At 41.7% G+C, this 19,460-nt stretch overlaps 1 protein-coding gene across 1 annotated transcript in view; it reads left to right on the forward strand.

Moving 5' to 3' along the window:
- Positions 1 to 6,696: 6,696 nt before the first annotated feature.
- The window catches only part of LOC306701597 (alpha-2-macroglobulin), a gene marked incomplete at its 5' end in the record, with an annotated part of 33,933 nt that continues 21,169 nt past the window's right edge, over positions 6,697 to 19,460 (forward strand). Inside the window, 14 exons of the mRNA XM_079166953.1 lie at positions 6,697 to 6,779; positions 8,870 to 9,050; positions 9,794 to 9,950; positions 11,932 to 11,984; positions 13,719 to 13,739; positions 15,189 to 15,357; positions 15,474 to 15,558; positions 16,116 to 16,236; positions 16,328 to 16,442; positions 16,545 to 16,654; positions 17,008 to 17,163; positions 17,380 to 17,613; positions 18,162 to 18,225; positions 18,378 to 18,523. Of these exons, the coding sequence (XP_079023079.1) occupies positions 6,697 to 6,779; positions 8,870 to 9,050; positions 9,794 to 9,950; positions 11,932 to 11,984; positions 13,719 to 13,739; positions 15,189 to 15,357; positions 15,474 to 15,558; positions 16,116 to 16,236; positions 16,328 to 16,442; positions 16,545 to 16,654; positions 17,008 to 17,163; positions 17,380 to 17,613; positions 18,162 to 18,225; positions 18,378 to 18,523 (1,695 nt within the window). The remainder of the gene's footprint in view (positions 6,780 to 8,869; positions 9,051 to 9,793; positions 9,951 to 11,931; positions 11,985 to 13,718; positions 13,740 to 15,188; positions 15,358 to 15,473; positions 15,559 to 16,115; positions 16,237 to 16,327; positions 16,443 to 16,544; positions 16,655 to 17,007; positions 17,164 to 17,379; positions 17,614 to 18,161; positions 18,226 to 18,377; positions 18,524 to 19,460) is intronic.

Below are 19,460 nucleotides of genomic sequence, written 5' to 3' on the forward strand. Positions count from 1 at the left end.
AAAGCAGGCGAGTCCACAAATAACAAGAGCACAGAATATTATTATTATTCATACACAAAAACCAACGAAGAAGACAAGAGAACAACGGCTTCAAAAAGGTGCTTTTATCAGTTTAAATGACTATTTATTGTTCATATGATAAACAGCAGACCTCCCTGTGTGTGTGTGGTATTAAAAGCACATCAGAATTTCAGAATAAAAGTCTCATAATGAACATCTTAAGGGTAGTTTCAAATTGAATTGAGTGCTGGATTAAAAGCACTTTAATGTAAAGATGTAAACCAACAAACATTTTAAAATATTCTCATTAAAATAGTGAGAAACCAAGTGAGAGTCACAATGACTCTTACTTTCTAAAACAACAGTGTATGTCAAATAGGAAGTGGTTTGCATGTTAAACAGTCATACTGGGAGAAATCCATCACAGAGAAAGCTGATTCTCTTCAGTTGGCAGAAGCCTCAATTGACCATAATGCAATGCATCTGCCGACCGTGTGCTCAGAGGCATTAAAACACCAGAACGACCTTGTTTGTTTTAACATTGTTAAATTGAGCTTTAAAAGTGCTGGTAGCTGGATTTTTTCCATCTTGAGCAGATTTCCCCCGTTTCCAGTCTTTATGCTAAGCTAAGCTAAGTGTCTGCTTGAACAACCGGACATGAGAGTGGTATAGAAACAGTTGCCTGCTGCGCTGACAGCTCTCGTAGTGTTTCTTTATGTCACTGCTCCACTGGGATACGCTTATGTCATCATCCAAACCAGCCAATCAGGAACAAGCAGAAGCAACAATGAACAACAGTTGCAACATGAATTGTTAGTTTTTGTTGTTGAAAAACATGGTAATATTTCTGCTTTGAATGACAATGTTTTGTTGTTGCTTATATAACTCACACAGCTTTTTCTGCACGCTGTCAGAAGGCATTCTGGGAGATGTGATGTGGAAGCATTACTTTCTTAAAACACAATACAGCTGGTGCAGAAAAATGATTTTCCTCATTTAATGTTACCAGACGTTCCGGTTCGTCTGCGATTGTACCGTTTAAGCTAATATTTGTAAAACAGTAAAATGCCCAGTTTTCAACATTCACTACATCATCGTCACGGTTTTCATGCAGAAGTTAGCATTTAGCTCAAAGTGCCGATGCTTGGAGAGCACGTTAAATGTTAGCTGCTAAATATCAGCATGCTAGCATTGTCGCTTTGAGCATGTTAGCATGCTGACGTTAGCATTTAGCTCAAAGCCTTACAGAGCAGCTAGCATGGCTGTCGACACTTAGACTTGTTAAGAATTAATTATGGTAAGAAATGATGTAGCAAAAATAAAATCTTATTTGACACAATAAGATGAAAATTATTCTGCAGACAATTTAAGTTTTAGAAAATTGGCTACAAATGAAAACAAATAAATCATCAGAAACTAACTGGAGTGTTCTGGATGTTACAAAAGGGAAATATCTAACAGCGAGGCAGAGTTTCCCTTCAGATCTTAAGTCACACAAAGCACAGTAAAGCTGAGAGGCGGTGTCCTGGTGTCTGCAGCACCCATGGGACCCTTGAAACAAACCAAGGCGGTGCTTAATAAACCTCTAGAAAACTACACAGCTCAAAAAAAACAAGAACAGAGGGAACCAAAGGCAGCCGGCTCTCTGCTTTATCCACCACCTGAAGCCCAACACATCCCTGCTCAAGCTCTGTACACACACACACTCGCACAAACACACACAAAACCCGTGGATTTCTTTTTCTTATACCAATACGGGAATCATACAGTCAAGTTATGGCCTCACTGACAAATAATAATTCTCTGGGATTGTGCTCATCGCTGTGCTCATGTACCGCCGCCGTGCGCCCGTGTTTGTCCCTGATCTTCAACATTTTGGTAGAAGTGTGGATTCCAATAAAGGCTTGTTAAACAACAGATTTCATTCTCCGACTCAAGAGGGGCCTCTGCGTGGCCCAGAGGCGTAAGCTGCTCCTTTGAACATCTAAATCCCCTCATGCAGCGTCTGACTTCCCTTTGTTATTCGCTGCTGGATGTTCCTTCACTGTGCTTTATTTTTTTTTTGGTGCTATCGCTCTGGAGAGGCTCCAGCCACAAACCCGAGCAGAGGGAGCTTTTAGCTGTAAAAGATCATCTCATTGAGATCATCAAGCCCCAGCTAATTGAACTTTTTATGCGATATATCTATGTGGGAGCACACGGGGGTGAACATATTGTATCAATAAAGAATTCATCAGCCAGCGATGGGGGAGCCGGAATTTAATGAGCCCCTCCCTGGATTTGGAGATGAGAGACATGAAACAGAATGTGTGCTGCCCTCTCCTGCCTGGTGCTGTGAACACACACACACACACACACACACACACACACACACACACACACACACACACACACACAGGTGTTCAGCAGCCAGTGAAAATGTACCAAAATGCATATTGTTTATATGGGTTTATTCGTTCTCATGAACCTTGATTGTAAAATACAAAGCTGTCGATTTAGAAATTTGCATGACTAAATTCCAGTACTAACCAACACAGGTGCTTCATTATGGACTCATGGTGTGTTATAATCTTTAGTTTTATCAGCTCGTCTTGCTCTAAAGGTCCAGTGTGTAGGATCTGGCTTCATCTAGTGGTGAGGTTGCAGATTGCAACGTTCCCCCCATGTGCCAAGCTTTTAGGAAAACTACCATGGCCGACACAAAGAAACGTAACAACGAGTTGTTGTGTGAGAGAGAGAGAGAGAGAGAGAACGGCGGTAACCATAAAGCATCCCCTGCTTTATGGTCTGTTTGACTCTAAATGGACCATCATTTACTAAATGATCATCATGCTGTATTGAAGAAGACTTGAAACTAGAGATTGAGACCATAAACTCATGTTTACAATGTTTACTGAGGTAATAAATCAAGAGAGAAGTAGAGTCATTTTCTCATAGACTTCTATACAACCAGAGGAGTCGCCCCCTGGTGGACATTAGAGAGAATGCAGCGTTAACACGTGAAGCTTTGACTTCGCCTGGTTTTCAGACCACGGTCGGGAAAACGGAGCAGGTTAGATTTTCCCTTCTGGGTTTCTGTAGAAACATGGCGGCCCGCTCCTTATGTAGGTATAAATGAACAAAACACGTCCTTATTTTGTAAAAAATATGTACAGTAGTCAATGACGAGAGACAAATATGTTTTTGATCCCGTCTGAATTGTGCCATGAACACATGATGTTTGTCAGTTTGAAAGATCATTTTGCACGTCAAGAAGTCTGCATTACGTCACAGATTTGTCGTAGTATCATTTAGCTCAGTTAGCTTCATCTCTCGTCTCGCACACTGGACGTCAACAACGCAGCCGTTAGCTTGGTTTGCTAGCTAGCTTGCTAAATTAGCTATGTCCGCCAAAATCAACACAAAATAAAAGTTCCTCATAGTAGCTGTAAGTCACATGAAGCGCGGCAAACGTTACAGAGACAAACTGAAAAACTGGAATAGTTCCTTTGATCAGAAATAATCATAAACTCTCCGTTTTTTGTTGAGGAAGTCACCATTGCAATCTATTAACCTGAACGCTACTTGTACGTGATAAACGTGAAAGGTGGAACAAAATACTCACGAGAAAAATGTCTGCGTTCAAAACTGAAATGAGGAGTAATTTCACTGTGTGACTAGAACTTCACTCTCCCCTTTTTTGGGGGGGATTTCTGCACTTTCAAAACACTAAAGGATGTATAAAAAAAAAAAGAAATAGATGTTAAAACATTTGAACAATTACCCATGAAAGAATAAAAGCTATTGCCAGAGGTGATCTGGGCTGCACTGAAGCCACGATGGAAGCCACTCTATTAGCTCGTTAACCGCCGCTAACGGCCGACTTGATTACTCTGAATTGCTGCTACATAACCCTCAGCACTCGTCTTCCTCGTTGTGCTCCATTATCTCCCCAAATAATCTCCCCGGTGGACAAATAAAATTGTAATCTTGACTCTTGAGTACTACATTGATCCCCCAAAAATGTCCGTGCGCTTTAATTGCCTTGAGGAACGTTTTCTAAACGACAAAACAAGAGCAGCACTGTGGATGAATCTGACATGAAAGTAGTGCTTCACACAGTCGGTATAACCAAAGATAACTATACTGTGATAATTTATGTTCCATTCAGAACGATCTTTGATGGATTTTTCCATAGCAGCAGAGATCAAAGGCAGGAGACAAAAGATAAAAGAAGACAAAAGAAGAGCTGCAGGAAACTGTCACCGTGTCACCTCCAGTAGTGCGGCAAACCCGAGAAGAATGAAGAACTCAACGCAATACAGTCTTTCACGTTATACACAGTCTCACGGCAGTCTGTGAAACAGTCACCAAACGGAATCTATTGGTTTCGTGTGGGACACGAATCGTCCATTTTTTCATATCGCTCAAGACAACTTTTTTTTCGGGAAGACGAAACGAAAGTTAGGTTTAGGAAAAACATCATAGTTGGGCTTAAAATAGCTATGAATAGTTTTAGGCAACAAAACCACAACCATAAAACCACAACATGGTGTTGAACACCGGTCTTCTGGTTTATTAAAGTCCTGTTTGTTTGATCCACCTCCCTTCCCGCCCACCAATAATCATCTCTTTGGATATTATACATGACGTCACGTTGCTCTGACTGTTGCTTAGTCACGTGGATATATTCACCACCAATAAGGATCCTAATAGACTTTCCATTGGCATTATTTTCATGCTGAGCGACACAAAAAAAACAGATAATTTGTGTCGCCGTACACGAAACCAATTGTACAGACTGCCGTGATGCTGGGCTGGTTATGCAGGTTTGATGGTATTTGGAAAAGTCTGTGTTGTAGAAATAAATGTCTCCGCTGATCTGTATTCTGCTTCTTGTCCACGCTGGTGAACGATCAGAGAGGAAGAATTTTAATATCCTGCCAGAAATTCCCCTCGTGTTTGCCCTCCTTTGTGTCTCACAGGATGATGGGCCTCGTCTCAGTCGTCCTTGACACAAACTCTCCTGTCGTGTTTTTGACTCTTGTTGCCTAAAAACACAAGTAGGACTACTTCATGAGTGTGGTCAGTGATGATGATGATGATGATGATGATGATGTTACACCAGAGCGAGCTGTTTACATATCAATTACATTAAATGAGCATTCCAACAATGTTACACATAAGTTCACTTGTCATGTCGAGTACTCAGACTGTATAAGAAGTGGACGTAGTCGTTGTGAAGTCACTCGTTGGTTTGTGGACGTTTTGATGCCTTGAGTTTTGCATTTTGCCCATTACCATCTTGTTTTTTGCAACCAGTGAACAGGAAGTGACCATATCTGGACTGAGGAGTGACGTAGAGACGCCGTATACGTCTCTGGTAGAGACCTGTCAATCACTGTGTAGCTCCGCCCCTAAAGCATCCCCTGCTTTATGGTCTGTTTGACTCTAAATGGACCATCATTTACTAAATGAACATCATGCTGTATTGAAGAAGACTTGAAACTAGAGATTGAGACCATAAACTCATGTTTACAATGTTTACTGAGGTAATAAATCAAGAGAGAAGTAGAGTCATTTTCTCATAGACTTCTATACAATCAGAGGAGTCGCCCCCTGGTGGACACTAGAGAGAATGCAGCTTTAACACATGAAGCATCGGCTTCATTTTTCAGAACTGGAGGTTGACGTCTGGAAGTTTTATTAACTCCTCTGTCAAGACAGAAGAACCATTTTGGGCTTTGAACCTACAACCCGAGTAACAACCTGGAGGTGTGAGGTTTGATAGAGTTGAACAAAGAGACCCAATCAAATGGAACTAGATGTTGACACATAGCTCGACATATTAAAGGTGCCCTGTGGAGTTTTCTTGAAAACCAACTCGACGTTAAGATGTCGGCCATATTATTTGCTGAGAGAGTTGGGTTTTTTTGCTGCTTTTTTACATTCCTACCGATGCAAATTCAAAAAAATGAGTGCTGATGATGTTTTTCTGAAGTAAATCGATTATTTGAAAAACACGTCTCATGTTGTGAGGAAAGAGCCTGGAAGACGTTCAAATCAGGCCGTCTCATTCGTATTTACACCATTTAAAGCCCTTTACAGCCTCTCACACTCAACCATTGAACTGGTGGCGTCAGTGAGTCCTTGAGGGTTCAGGGTTTGAGGCTTTAAGGGGGACACTGGGCGCCGTGAACTATCACCCTCTTGCTCATGTATCTTCTGCACACTGCAAGGATTTAGGAGAACATCCTGGTATTTCTGTGCATTGGGACTTACTGAATCTAGATAATACGGTTTTAAGGGTGAGATGATCTCAGCATATGTCAGTCGGGCCTCTTGTTGCTCAGCTGTGTTTAAATTGCTCGGTCATCATGCTGGATCAGACAATGGCTCCTGTATGTTCACCTCCACAGCCTCACACCCCCATTCACTAGAATACTGGAGGAGTGGACTTCTGGCAGCAGCTTTTTTGGGAAGTGAAACTCTTTCGGGAATAGGGAGGAGGCTGCAAAGGTCCAACGAATTTGGGGGGGAGTGACTCCAGAGGGAGGTGGGGGTGTATAAACAGCAAACCACCGCCACCACCCCCCCTTCGTTGGTGAAACTTGCCCCGGCACATCCGACTTTAGTCCGTCCGCCTCTCCGTGACTCCAGGCCCGCTGCAGGCTGGAACTTGTCCGCTAAAAAAAGCCCCGAGTGTGCTCCGCAGACATGGCACCTGTCCTCCAAACGCTCGTGCTCATCATCGCCTCAGCGCTCGTGCAAACTGCGCGGGCGGCCCTCTTCAATGACACGTGAGTAAAAGAAAACTTCTCATGTTTTTCTGCAAAAAAAATGTAAAGTTTGCTTTGTGCGTCACGCCAGAGGACGCCAAGTGCGCGCGCGCCAGTGTTTTTATCAGGAGACGCAGCTGCAATCTGCACGTGATGAAGTAAAAAGTTAGATGTTTTTTATGTTGTGTTGTTGTGGAATCACTAAGGACCAAAATCCAGCAGAGTCCAGTGTTTGGCCTTAAAATACTGTTATGCAATCTGTGTGTGTGTGTGTGTGTGTGTGTGTGTGTGTGTGTGTGTCCATCTATTACCACTTAACTATTTAGTTAATAAGCTGCTCTATCAGCTGAACTTAGTGGGAACAGTGACTGCCAAAGTGTTTCTTGGTGAATCTACTAAACCATCTGAAGTGGTGACGTCTGTTCTTTAACGGAGATCTTTGCTCCTCTTCATATTGATTCTGTTCTGACCTTTGTTTTGTGTGTTTACCTGAATTCAAACGCCTCCTCGTAGTTTTTGTGTCAGAGTCCGATGACTTTTCATCATTGTTTAACTTCGGCTCTGGTCAAAACAGCATCAATATTCTCAGCAGCAGCAACCAAAACTCAATTAAATGTGTCCTTTATTTCTCATTGGCAGCCGCGGGCCTGTGTATGCCAGCCAGCCTCACACACAGCAGCAGAGCGGATGTTTACGGCTCCGTCCATGTAATTGAAATGGAAAAACCATTAAAATAACAACACATTTCAAATACTGATTATTTTTGTCTTTTTCAGGGGTGGAAAAAGTATTTACAACTCAAAAGTAAAAGTACTTGCTTTGTGACTGATGTTATATTTCTACACATGAAGTATAAAGTAGCATAAAATGAAAATACCAAATTAAAGTACTAATGCATTAAAACTGCAGCACTTGAGTAAATGTACTGAGTTTCTTTCTACCGCTGGTGTTTTTTGCACATTTCAAAAACGCAACACTGACATCGTCGTTTAAATGAATACAGCAAACGTACATTTGTCTGTTCACATCTACAAAAGACAGGAAGCAACAATAGCATTCTTTTGGAGTTGTGTTTCTGGACATTTGATGAATTGAAGTCCAGTATTCAGTCGCCTTTTTGCTCCGTTTTTGGTCTCCTCCAACTCCTGAGAAAAGCTGTTAAATGCTCCAGAATGTCCCTGGTTGGTAGGGTATCGTGAGTTTTTATCATAGATGGATGATGCGTCTTCACTTCATCCCACTGTACAAAAAAAGAAGCCAAAATATCCCTGATACGGGAGCGGCCATCTTGAGATCTGCGGAGTCGTGATTGGGCGGAGCCGGAGCAGCGGGTATGGAGGTCCCGCCCTCACAGCCACCCCGAGCCAATCACGAGCTGAGCAAAGCCACAGATTGTTAGCGTGAGCCACCTAGCTGCTACGTTAGCACCACAGGTAGCTGTTTGGCTAGAAAGACACAACAACAACAACAACAACCATAATATCTTTATGACTACATTTATTTTTGAACTGACACATTCTATGACGGAGACTCGTGACGGGTACGGAAAGTTAAAGTTATGTCGGCCTCTCTTGTACGATTCCCGAGACTACAACTTATTACAACCAAACTTATCCGAATACTTACATCAGCGTGATAAGAACGACCTAAAATGCTTGACGTGTACTGACGTTTTTTTACCCATACGCTAACATGGAGGGGGCGGGGCTTATGACCTCTATTGCAGCCAGCCACCAGGGGGCGATGGAGTTGTTTTGGCTTCACTGTTGGGGAGCCGTCACGTCGTCTTTTCTTTTATATTCTCTTGCTTTTTACAGATACGAGCGACACCTTTCACGTTAATCATCTGCATAGTGATTTGATTTGTTTTTATTGTAACATTTTGATTATGGTCTCTTTAATCTCTAAACTCTACCACCTCATTGCTTCATGTTACGCCAATAACTGCTATAATTTCCTCTGCCAGGATTTCAATGACATAGGAACAATATTCATACACTAGAATGATTATTATAATGCTGGAACAGAAACAAACATCTCTGCTTTTGGTTTTATTTGTAATGTTTTGTTCAGATCTGCAGCACATCTTGTCCTTTTTTCTCTACCTGCAGTATTTTCGCGGTGACTGTGAGCTCCCAGGTGCGAGGAGGGAAACAGGAGACCCTGTGTGCTCAGATCCACGGCCCCAGGGAGCCCGTCACCCTGACCGTGGCCCTGGAGCTGGGCTCCAGCAGAACCGCCATTCTGGAGCAGAAAGTCAGCGAGGACTTCTACCGCTGCCTGAACTTCCAGGTCTGACCCGACACACGCGTGGACACGGCTAACATGCATTTTGCTCTTTGGGGGCGGCGAGGTAGATCTTAATAAAGGTCTTTAGCGGTTAAATGCGTCCAAGAGGCTCCCGGGTAGAACCTCCGTTTAACGAACGAACTCTGGAGTCGTTGCTTCTCTGTAAACTGCTGCTCTGGTTTCTGTCACACCGCCGCTCGCTGTTATGCAACTTACTGGTGGGCCTTGATCCACAACGATGGAACCGACCCGCCGACCCCAATCAGCTCTGTGACAATAGCGCTTACTCTCACTTGGTTCCCCAGTGTTTGCCCCCCCGGTGCAGGCAGACCGAGTCTAGCATTTGTCTATCTGTGACTAAACAAAGGCTGCTTTCTGCCAAAGGCTAGATATGTACCTGCATTCCTCTGGACTACCTCCCCCAACCCCCCAACCCCCCAACCCCCCAACCCCGCTACCTTCAGTCTCACAACACACACACTGAAACACACCTTTCACCCAATTTTGGAAGCAGTCCCTGTTATTCATCAGCAAGTGGAAACATATGCTACACAAGTATGACGCTATTTCACTCAATTTCAGCAGAACTCAGATGGATTTGCTTCCCAGCTGTTTTTGTCATAGTTGACCAGATGTTTGAACAGCGAAAAAAACCGAAATGTACGATCTAGAAAAGTGCACAAGACTACGTTTTAAAAGCTTCCAATATCCCTCTGACGGATGCATGTTTTCTGGGTTTCCTGCAGGTCCCTACCGTGGACTTCAGAGCTGTGGCAAACGTTATTGTCACCGTTCAGGGTGCGAGCGGCTCGATGAGCAAGACGACCAAAATCGTCATCGAGCCTCCTGCGTTCATCGACATCATCCAGACCGACAAACCCGTCTACAAACCCGGGCAGACGGGTGAGTGCTGAGACCCGTTTGGAGGATGTTTTAAAGGGAATAGCTGCTGCTCTGCTGCAGTCGTACTGTTCATACCGCCCACGTTAGCCCCGCCGCGCTGCTTACTAATTCAGCTGCATTTGCACAATTCTGGTCTACATTAATATATCTGCATAATGCTGAGCCACTGCTTTAGGAACGCTGTCTAGAGTCAACACACGCAGGAAGGGTAGTTTCCTCAAGAGCTCCTGTTAGAGGTTGTGTTCAAGAGGAAATATATAAAAACATCCATCAAATCACAATTAAAAGCTCATGGACCGTTTTTAAAAATGTATTTAGTTTTTTCTTTAATTTTGAGGAAGACTTCAGCCACACAACGACCTTCTGTATCAACTACTCACTCAGTGAAGAAGAAGCAAAAACTACATCAGAACATCCGTCTTCAACCTCAAGCAACTGGTGCAGAATAATCCAACTCATTCATCCGGTCGAATGCATCTTCACATCTGTTGCTAAAATGGTCACTTCAACGGAAACGAGCTGTAAAACACAATCAGTATAGCAAACATGCACGCTTACATAAAACACACATTTGTCTGTTTACATCTCCTAAAGACGGGGAGCAACTTTAGCATTCATTTGGAGTTGTGTTTCTAGACATTTGATGAATTTAAGTCCAACATTCACTCGGCTTTTTGCTCCGTTTTTGGTCTCCTCCAACTCCTGAGAAGGTGCACGAGGATGTAGTGAAGAGAGTTTTTAAAAGGTGTTTGTGAAGGAGTGAGCCTCTGAGACTTGGATTATTCTGCAGCATTTGTGTGAGAGTTGGTAAACGGTTGTGTTGATATGGTTTTGCTGTCGTGAACTTTACATTTCTACATTTGTTGATTCGCTGCGGAGGCGAGAGTGAATTCAAGGTAACATGGACTTTGATGCACGCCCCCACAAAGACTGTGAGGGTTCAGTTCTGTCCTCATGTCTGCAGACTTTGCCCCAACGTCACTGCCCAGAGTTCACAGCAATGTGACGTTACACACAGCGTTACTAGGAGAAGCACGGAGACGTAAGAAAGAGACAAACGGAGGACGGCTCGTGTGTGTTCAGCCTGAAATATTACACTCTGATTTATTCTATTAAAGCTTCACAAAAACGAGCAAACGGATTATTTGACAAACGTCTCATCTCGTGAGGAAAGAGTCTGGAAGACGTTCAAGTCCAGGCGTCAAAAGTTAGAATAAATACCCACAATTCTACAGAACGTGACATGTCTCAGCAAAGTGCCGTCTCGTTCCTATTCACACTATCTCAAGTCCTCACAGTCAAACTTCTGCCAGGAGACGTCAGTGAGTCCCTGAGGGTTCAGGTTTAGGGCCTTAGAGGGACGCTGGGACGTCTCAATACGATGCCGGTGGTTTTATCAGGTCTTGTGTTTCTTTAAAGGGGCATTTCACACATTTAGTGTTCTAACGTCGGGGCGTGTGTGGGTTCTGACTCCAAGTCCGTCATATGGGTCAAGCATCAAAAACACTTCCCAGAATGCAACTCGATGGCGTCTGTCATTACGGCGTTGTCTCTGGAGGAGCGCTGTCTCGTCTGAGGGAAGGATCGCAGTGATGTCATCGGGGTGGTTTTGGCTCGTGCTCGGGGGTTTTTCACAGAAAGCCTGTAAAACAAAAAGGCACAGACTGTTGAGTAGCATTATGGGAATCTTTTGGAGCTTGGACCCCGACCAGGAAGTCTTTAATTTTGACTTTTCTTTTTGTCGGTCTGTACCAAAGTGCTGCAGAACCCCTTTACAACCTGGTTTCTCATAAAACATAAACTGCTGCTACTTTCTTTTGAACTAAAGATGAACAATGTGTGCCGTCAGATGCCCCTCCTCAGCTGTACTGTAGGATTTAATTCAATGTATTCTCTGTTGGCCTTACTGATTGTATGTATTGCTGTGTTTTTATTCAAATATGGTGATTTCTTTGTCTGTTTTTCCGTCTTTTCTTTAAAGTCCAGTTCCGAATTGTCTCCATGGACGCTAATTTCATCCCCGTGGATCGAGTGGTGAGTTTGAGTTATTTTTGTATTTTTTTGCCCTTGAAAATGATGATGATATTGTACGACGTGTGTGATAATTCCAAGCAGTGAACTTCTGCAGTCTGGTGTGATTTCTACCGAGCAGTCGGTGAATCTGAGGAGCGAGGTCTATTTTGGTTCAGGAGAGTGGGAGGTGAAAGGAGGGCTGTTTGTTGGTTTAGAAGACGGCGTGGGCGTGAAGCGCTGTGTGGAGTAGTGTGATAAACATGCTGTCAGAGTTCATTTGGCACACACTGCATCTGACCCAAACATCTGAATCAATACGGGGCTCAAGGCCTTTTCCGCTTGTGTTAGAGATGCTGAAAACACGACCGCGTGCAGCGAAATTAATTCAAATGTGTCGTATGACGAGGGAAGGTTTGAAATGGTCTCGTAGGAAACTGTGAAGCAGAAATCGATCACTTTCCGACCTCAGGTTTTCCATTTGAACATGTTTTCTTTTACCAACACGGCAACAAAATAATGTCTGAATGTCTGAATGAGATGAGCAAAGCTTCACACGGTCACGTGACTTAACACCACAGACTGTAAATAAGAAGTGGACGTAGTCATGGTGATGTCATCCATTGGTTTGTGGACTGATGTTTTGAAGCCTTGAGTTTGGCAATTTTGCCGTCACAATCTTGGATTACGGCCGAGAGAGAAGTAGAGTCATTTTCTCATAGACTTCTATACAACCAGAGGAGTCGCCCCCTGGTGGACATTACAGAGAATGCAGCTTTAGCACATGAAGCATCGGCTTCACTTTTCAGAACCGGAGGTTGCCGCCTGGTTTACACTTCACATTTTTGCTAACTTGGACTTTATACGTAATTTTAATTTTCAGTTTTTCAGTCATGTTATGATGAACAAATAGGAAGTAATATTTGAGGTAAAACGGAACATTAAAGGGTATCTTCTGTATTTTTCTTTCTCATGTTTTTGTTTCTAAGTGACTAAAAGAAACCCTTCAAGGACAGAAGTCTGCTGTTGCTCACAACACGAAAACAGATGAAGAAAACTCTAAAACGTATTAAAAAATTCAGCAAATTAGGTTTTCGGGACAAAAAAACCCTAATATGCATATTTATTTATTTGGACAAAAAGTATTGAGATTCTAGTTTGTTTCGGTTGAACCGTACTGATATCTGTGTCTTTATGAGGCGTGGATTGGTCATTCTGGTTTATCAGACCACATTCCAACACTCTCATATCCGGTTATCATGTCTTCAAATAGAAAAAGATGTGCGGTCAAAGGGAATTCTGACTGCTCTAACTATAATTTATAAAATCATATTTTTTATGTTACTTGTAGCTGCTGTTTCCAACACTTCATCAAAGATATGAGTAATCTGTCAAAAATGAAAGTATTCTATATGTTTTGTACATCATATTAAATTGGTATCACTGTATTTTTTTAAGATACGGTGGGTATCTGTTTCCCACACAAATATATATTTTAAGTTCTAGTCAAGATCTCAAGCAAAGTTTGTCAACAAAGTATGAATTTGTGGGTTATGTTGGGTTAAAAGGGAGAATGACATTTTTTTTTTTTCTTTTTTTTTTCCTGTTGAAGTTTGAATTTCTGTAGGTTTTTGCTGGATAAATAGAAGATATTCTCTTCTGTGAACTATCTTTACACATGTATTCTAAATGCATATTTTGTCCAAATTCCATTTACAGCTTATTAACTTTTATATAATTTTTCTTTTTCTTTTTCAGTACATAGTGGTGGAGCTCAAGGTAAGATCGACTAAAAGTTATTACATGAGAGACTGGCTCAGGTGCTTTCTGTATGAAACCCAGCATGGCACCTCTCCTGCCAACTGTTTAGCTTCCGTATTGTACAGAAAACTACAGGGATGATGTATTTCTGTAGTCCAACAGGAGGTCACCCTCCACAAACAGCCATAATATTTTTGATTGTTACAGAAAAAAAAACAACGTTTCTGATTCTTCCAGGTTTAGTTCATCAAGATAATCATAATGATGTTTGAAGTGTAAAGTAAAAAGCTAACGTTTAAAGGGAAGCTAAAGGAACTCCACCACGGTCACGTGACTTCAGGTCTCCTCCACTAAGCTAAAGGAGGACTAGTGTTCTAGTGAGGACGCTTAGTCGTCTCATTTACACTCCTTAAGATTCACCAGAGGGGTATTTACTGACCTATTTTATATCAGAGAAATAAACGTTAGAATCTCTTCAGCTTGTGTTAAACACAGACTTTATTTCAGACATCTGACCAAAAACACTTTAAAACAAAACACAACTTTGAGACGAGGGAACAGGAAGTACAAAAATACTGACTCATGTCTGTGTTTTAGGACTCAGACAGAATATTTTGGGACTTATGATTTAGAGGAGGATGTGATCAAATCGTTCAGGGACTTGATTGGATCGCTCTAAACTGTGGCTGGATTAGTCATCATGAATGTGTGGAGAATTACAGTGATGCACAGCTGTAGAAACAGTTTACCTCCTTTATATGATGACATGGATTCATTTAGATTTATCTAAAATAACATTTAGATAAATGTATGTATATGTTCCCTAATATTTTTAATGACGAGATATATCTTGACAAATATTTTAAAGTTTCACAGGAAGATAAGAGAGAGGGATTTGATATTCAACAGGAGATGGAAAAACAATTCAGACAGTTTAACCACATTTGTTTTGTGTTTCACTGCTTTTATAGATTAGAAGGACACGCACAGAAATGCTAATCTTTGACGTAAAAACGTAACATGCACATTGTGTGCTAATTATAGAATTATATTTACATACAGTACAGAAATGTAATATTGTATTTTGAAGTCCAACATTTTAAAGCTCCAATGTTGAGGATTTTAGAACTTTTGATTTTGGCGGCCTCAAGACATCAGAGCCGGAAGTTGCGTAATAGTTTTCATAATTTTTATGTCATTTTTGTACAGACAAAAACATTTGCCCTCTGAAAAATGTGAAAGATTTTAGAATATAAATTCACACATAGCGGATTGGAGTAGGATTCATGTTTCCTTATTACAGCAGGTAAAACAATCTTGTGGGCTTCTATGTTCTGAAACACTCCATCGGTCCACAGTCTACCTGGTCCGTCCTTGTTGACAGTTGCTTTTGCTGGTCATCTGCAGCAGATAGCCGTTAGCTCTGAACTCAACCTTCAGTCAGTGTGCCTCTGTCTTTTTATGTAGGATCCCAATTTCAACCGCATAGCCCAGTGGTTGGATAAGACCGTCGTTAACGGCATCCTTGATCTCTCCCACCCGATGATTCCTGAGGCGGTACAAGGAAGCTACATGATCGCCGCCTTGACGGAAAAGGGAGAGCAAATATCCCACAACTTTGACATCAAGGAATACGGTCAGCAGCAGTTACATGCAAAAAAACTACAAACAAACGTAGTTTACCAGAAATAATGATTTGATCTATGTACATTTTCAGCGGTAATATTTTTGATTCTGTTTCCTTTGCCTTAGTTTTGCCAAAGTATGAAGTAACGGTTCATCTACCCGGTGTGATTACCATCCTGGACCAAGAGGCAACGCTAAAGATTTGTGGAAAGTGAGTGTCCCACTTAATCGGGACAGACGGAGGTTTGAAAATGAAGTTTAGGATTCTACACTTCTTCAATACAGCATGATGTTCATTTAGTAAATGATGGTCCATTTAGAGTCAAACAGACCATAAAGCAGGGGATGCTTTAGGGGCGGGGCTACACAGTGATTGACAGGTCTCTACCAGAGACGTATACGTCGTCTCTACGTCACTCCTCCTCAGTCCACATATGGTCACTTCCTGTTCATTGGTTTCGACGGCTGTAATCCAAGATGGCGTCATGATGACTACGTCCACGTGTTATATACAGTCTTATGATATTACCACAACCTTTTGTTACCGTTTACTGTAGCGGCCATCATGGATTTTGAGGTCTGGGGTTGGTGAGAGTTTGTCCGACTTTCTGAGTTTAAGAATTTATGATGGATATTGTGCTATATATTGTCTTTCTCAGTGAATACAACAGTTCAATACCACACTTGCTGTCTGTGGGATGATACTAACCTAAAATGCTCAAATCTAATTTCTAACATCTCTGCATCCTTTGTGCTTTTTCCTTGCAGATACACCTATGGGAAACCCGTTGTTGGTTCAGTCAAGGCAGTGTTTTGTAGAAAAGCCGTCCGGGCATACTGGTATTCATCTCACCAAGAAAAGGACCTGTGCAAGACGTATGAAATGACGGTGAGTAATCCAGATATAAACCTCTGACTTGCTGTAAGCGCCGTTTTCTTTCACAAATTGTTTGAAATTGACTTGTGTTATTATCTTCCAGACGGATAAAACTGGTTGTGCCACACAAACTGTGAACATGACAGCGTTTTCCCTCAACAAGCACATGTACGAGGAGCACTTTGAGGTGATTGCTGAATTGGAGGAGTACGGCACAGGTAGGTCGATTTGAACACACGTCGACGGTTGACCGGATCATTGAGTAACCGGCGCTAGTTCCTGATTGATCTGTGTGATTCTTTATGTCCACTACCATCTAGGGGTCATTCTTAAAGGCAGTGGGCAGGCCAGCTTCAGCAATAAGATCCGAAAGGTCACCTTTGAGGACGTACCTGCCGCCTACAAGCCTGGCATCACATTTGAGGGAAAGGTAATCCGTCTCATTGAAGACCAATGGGAGCTGTGGCCTGCTGTCAGCACAGCAAAATAAAGAATATTTCTTTATATCCTCGGTGTTCACGAAGCTGTCAGCCGGTTCGCCACTTTTTGGTCTTTTTTCTGGTCACTTATCTGGTACTTTTTTCAGGGCAGATTTCCGTAAATGTTTCTGAACACATTTATACTCCCGGGGGAATAAACCCTTTAGCTTTTAAAACTTTGAATGACCAGCACTGCAAAGTCAGAGTTTTTAGTCCTGCTGGACGGCAAAATCATTTAGTATGTAGAAGGAATGATAAACTTTCTGCTGAGGGCGAGCTTCTGCTTTTCTGACTTGTTTTGCAGGTCAAAGTGATCGGTCCGGACAAAACACCTGTCGGCAACGAGACGGTGCATCTGTTTACCGGCAACTCTCTAAAATTAAGGCTCACTACAGACGCGAGAGGCATGGCTTCATTTTCTTTGGACACAACCCTCTGGAACGACACTGTGGATATGAAGGTTGGTCACAAGAATCAATTCAGTTCCTATTAATAACCAAATCAGTATTCATCTGTTACACAATCCATATCTAATTAAAGAAACTTTCCACCGTATCGATCACGTTGGAGGTGAACAACTTTTTTTTTTTAGATCTGGTTTATTGTGGGTTCGTTGGTAATGATAAGAGTGTGGTGTGAAATGTGACCTTTTGACTTGTGGTTGTTGTGTCAACAGGCGACTTCTGGCCAGGAGGAGACTGAGGGGTACGTTGGCAACGTGCGCAGACCGGAGTACATTCCGGCCTTCCACAACGTCGAACAATTTTACTCCAAGAGCAGCAGTTTTCTGAAGCTCATGCAGGTGAGCGGGAAGTTCGCCTGTGACAAAGATGAGACGGTGCGCGCTCAGTACATCATCCAGGGGGAGGAGCTAAAGGAGAACCAGGAAGTCCTCGACTTCTTTTACCTGGTAAGGCTCTTGTTGTTGAGTTCCTGTCAGAATTGCATACATCATGTGTTAAAAAGAAATCACTTAGATCACACATCTTGCCTACATTATGACTCTCGTAAAGGCTTTTTGCAAAAAGGAACTGCATCTAATAGCTCAGAACGCCTTTATGTTCAAAGCTCCCTCTGATATATCTATATATCTATATCTGAATAATCTACCTGTAAATATTCGTTCCATATCATCTTCTGTTCAAAAATGCTTCTTATTATAGGATCAGTTGTGCATGTCTCTAAAATTATGTGTAATGACTTCATTATGTAATGCTATCACTGACGTTAATACTTTTCTATAACCTATGAAAGAATTATCCATTTCCATGCTCTTAATTCATTTTATTTCAAGTTTTTGTCATATTTGTTTTTTTAAAATTATCTTATGTTTGTTAAATGTTTTGTCTAATTGTGCTTGCGTTGTATAATGTCGTTGAGGACCCACTTATTCCTAATAAAGAATTTCTATATTTGTGAAAGATACGCATTTAATTAAAGTGTTATGTTTCTTCGTAGGTGATGTCCAGAGGGGGGATTGTGCAGCACGGTCGTGTCCCAGTGGCTGTTAAAGCAGGAACTGGTAAAAACTAATGTTACTTAACTACGTCCACGTCTTATACAGTCTGTGGTCTGCGGATTTGTTGACAATAAAAAAACATAGTATATTATTTGTGTTTGATATGTTTTGATAGTTTCACACTCATTTCTTTGTCTCTCTGTTTCATGCTTCAGTCAACAAAGGAGAGCTGTCCGTCTCACTCCGTCAGGTTACAAACCTGGCGCCGTTTGCCCAAGTGGTGGTTTACACCGTGATGCCCAGTGGAGAGGCCGTGGCCGACAGCAAGGACTTCCCTGTTCGGCTCTGCCTCAATAACAAGGTACCAGCTGAACGACGCCTTTCTACAACATAAATGAGTCCAAGTCTTTGAAATACAATGAAATATTAACTTTAGATTATGTAAGTCTGTACTTCTAATCAACTCTGAAACTAGAGGTGTGACAGATCCTTGTTATGTGAACCTCAGATTAATGTCACAGTTTATCGTTAACCATCACAGTGTAAATAAAGTTTTACTGACTCAGTAGAACTTGTGTTTCTAGTCTCTGATCATGTTTCATTGTAAACAACCAATCAGTGTTTAGACCAGCAGGAGGAGAGCTAGTAACGTTAGCAGCACCGCTAACGGCTAACCAATCAGAGGAGAGCTAGTAACGTTAGCAGCACCGCTAACGGCTAACCAGCGGAGGTTCACTTCAGTTACATCATGATGCCTTCAGGCTCTGCTCAGTGAACATGAGTACTGGCTGAAGCTACATTATAACGTTATCATGATGTGTTCACATGTCATCTGTAAAATGTAGTTTTGGTGATAAACTTGAATAAATCCAGTAGTTTGAAGGAGATGTTTTCACGTGAATATAAAATGGATGTTAGAGATGAATTATGAACTGTTTAACTTCTAACACGAGCTCTAAACACATTATTATACTTCATTAAACATAATAATGAAGAGATTTATTTTAACCAATAAAAATACAATCTTTAATTTCCTTATCATTTGAAAAAACCCTATAAATTAATATAACAAAGTAAAAGGATAACGTTTCAGACTTCAGGTCGGTTGAAATGATTTTTGGGACGAAACCAAAGTCTGGATCCTTGTAGACCAGCTGCTCTAATCAAACAACAAAGGGATCTGTTTCTGTTCATATGGATCGTCAATGATCGGTTATTAGTATCGGTAAAAGTTATATTTGCTCCTTTTTTTTTCTTTTGTGCTGATCTGAAGCCTGAGTTTTATAATAACTGAGACG

The sequence above is a fragment of the Pholis gunnellus genome, assembly GCF_910591455.1.
Source record: "Pholis gunnellus genome assembly, chromosome: 9".
Classification (NCBI taxonomy): domain Eukaryota; kingdom Metazoa; phylum Chordata; class Actinopteri; order Perciformes; family Pholidae; genus Pholis; species Pholis gunnellus.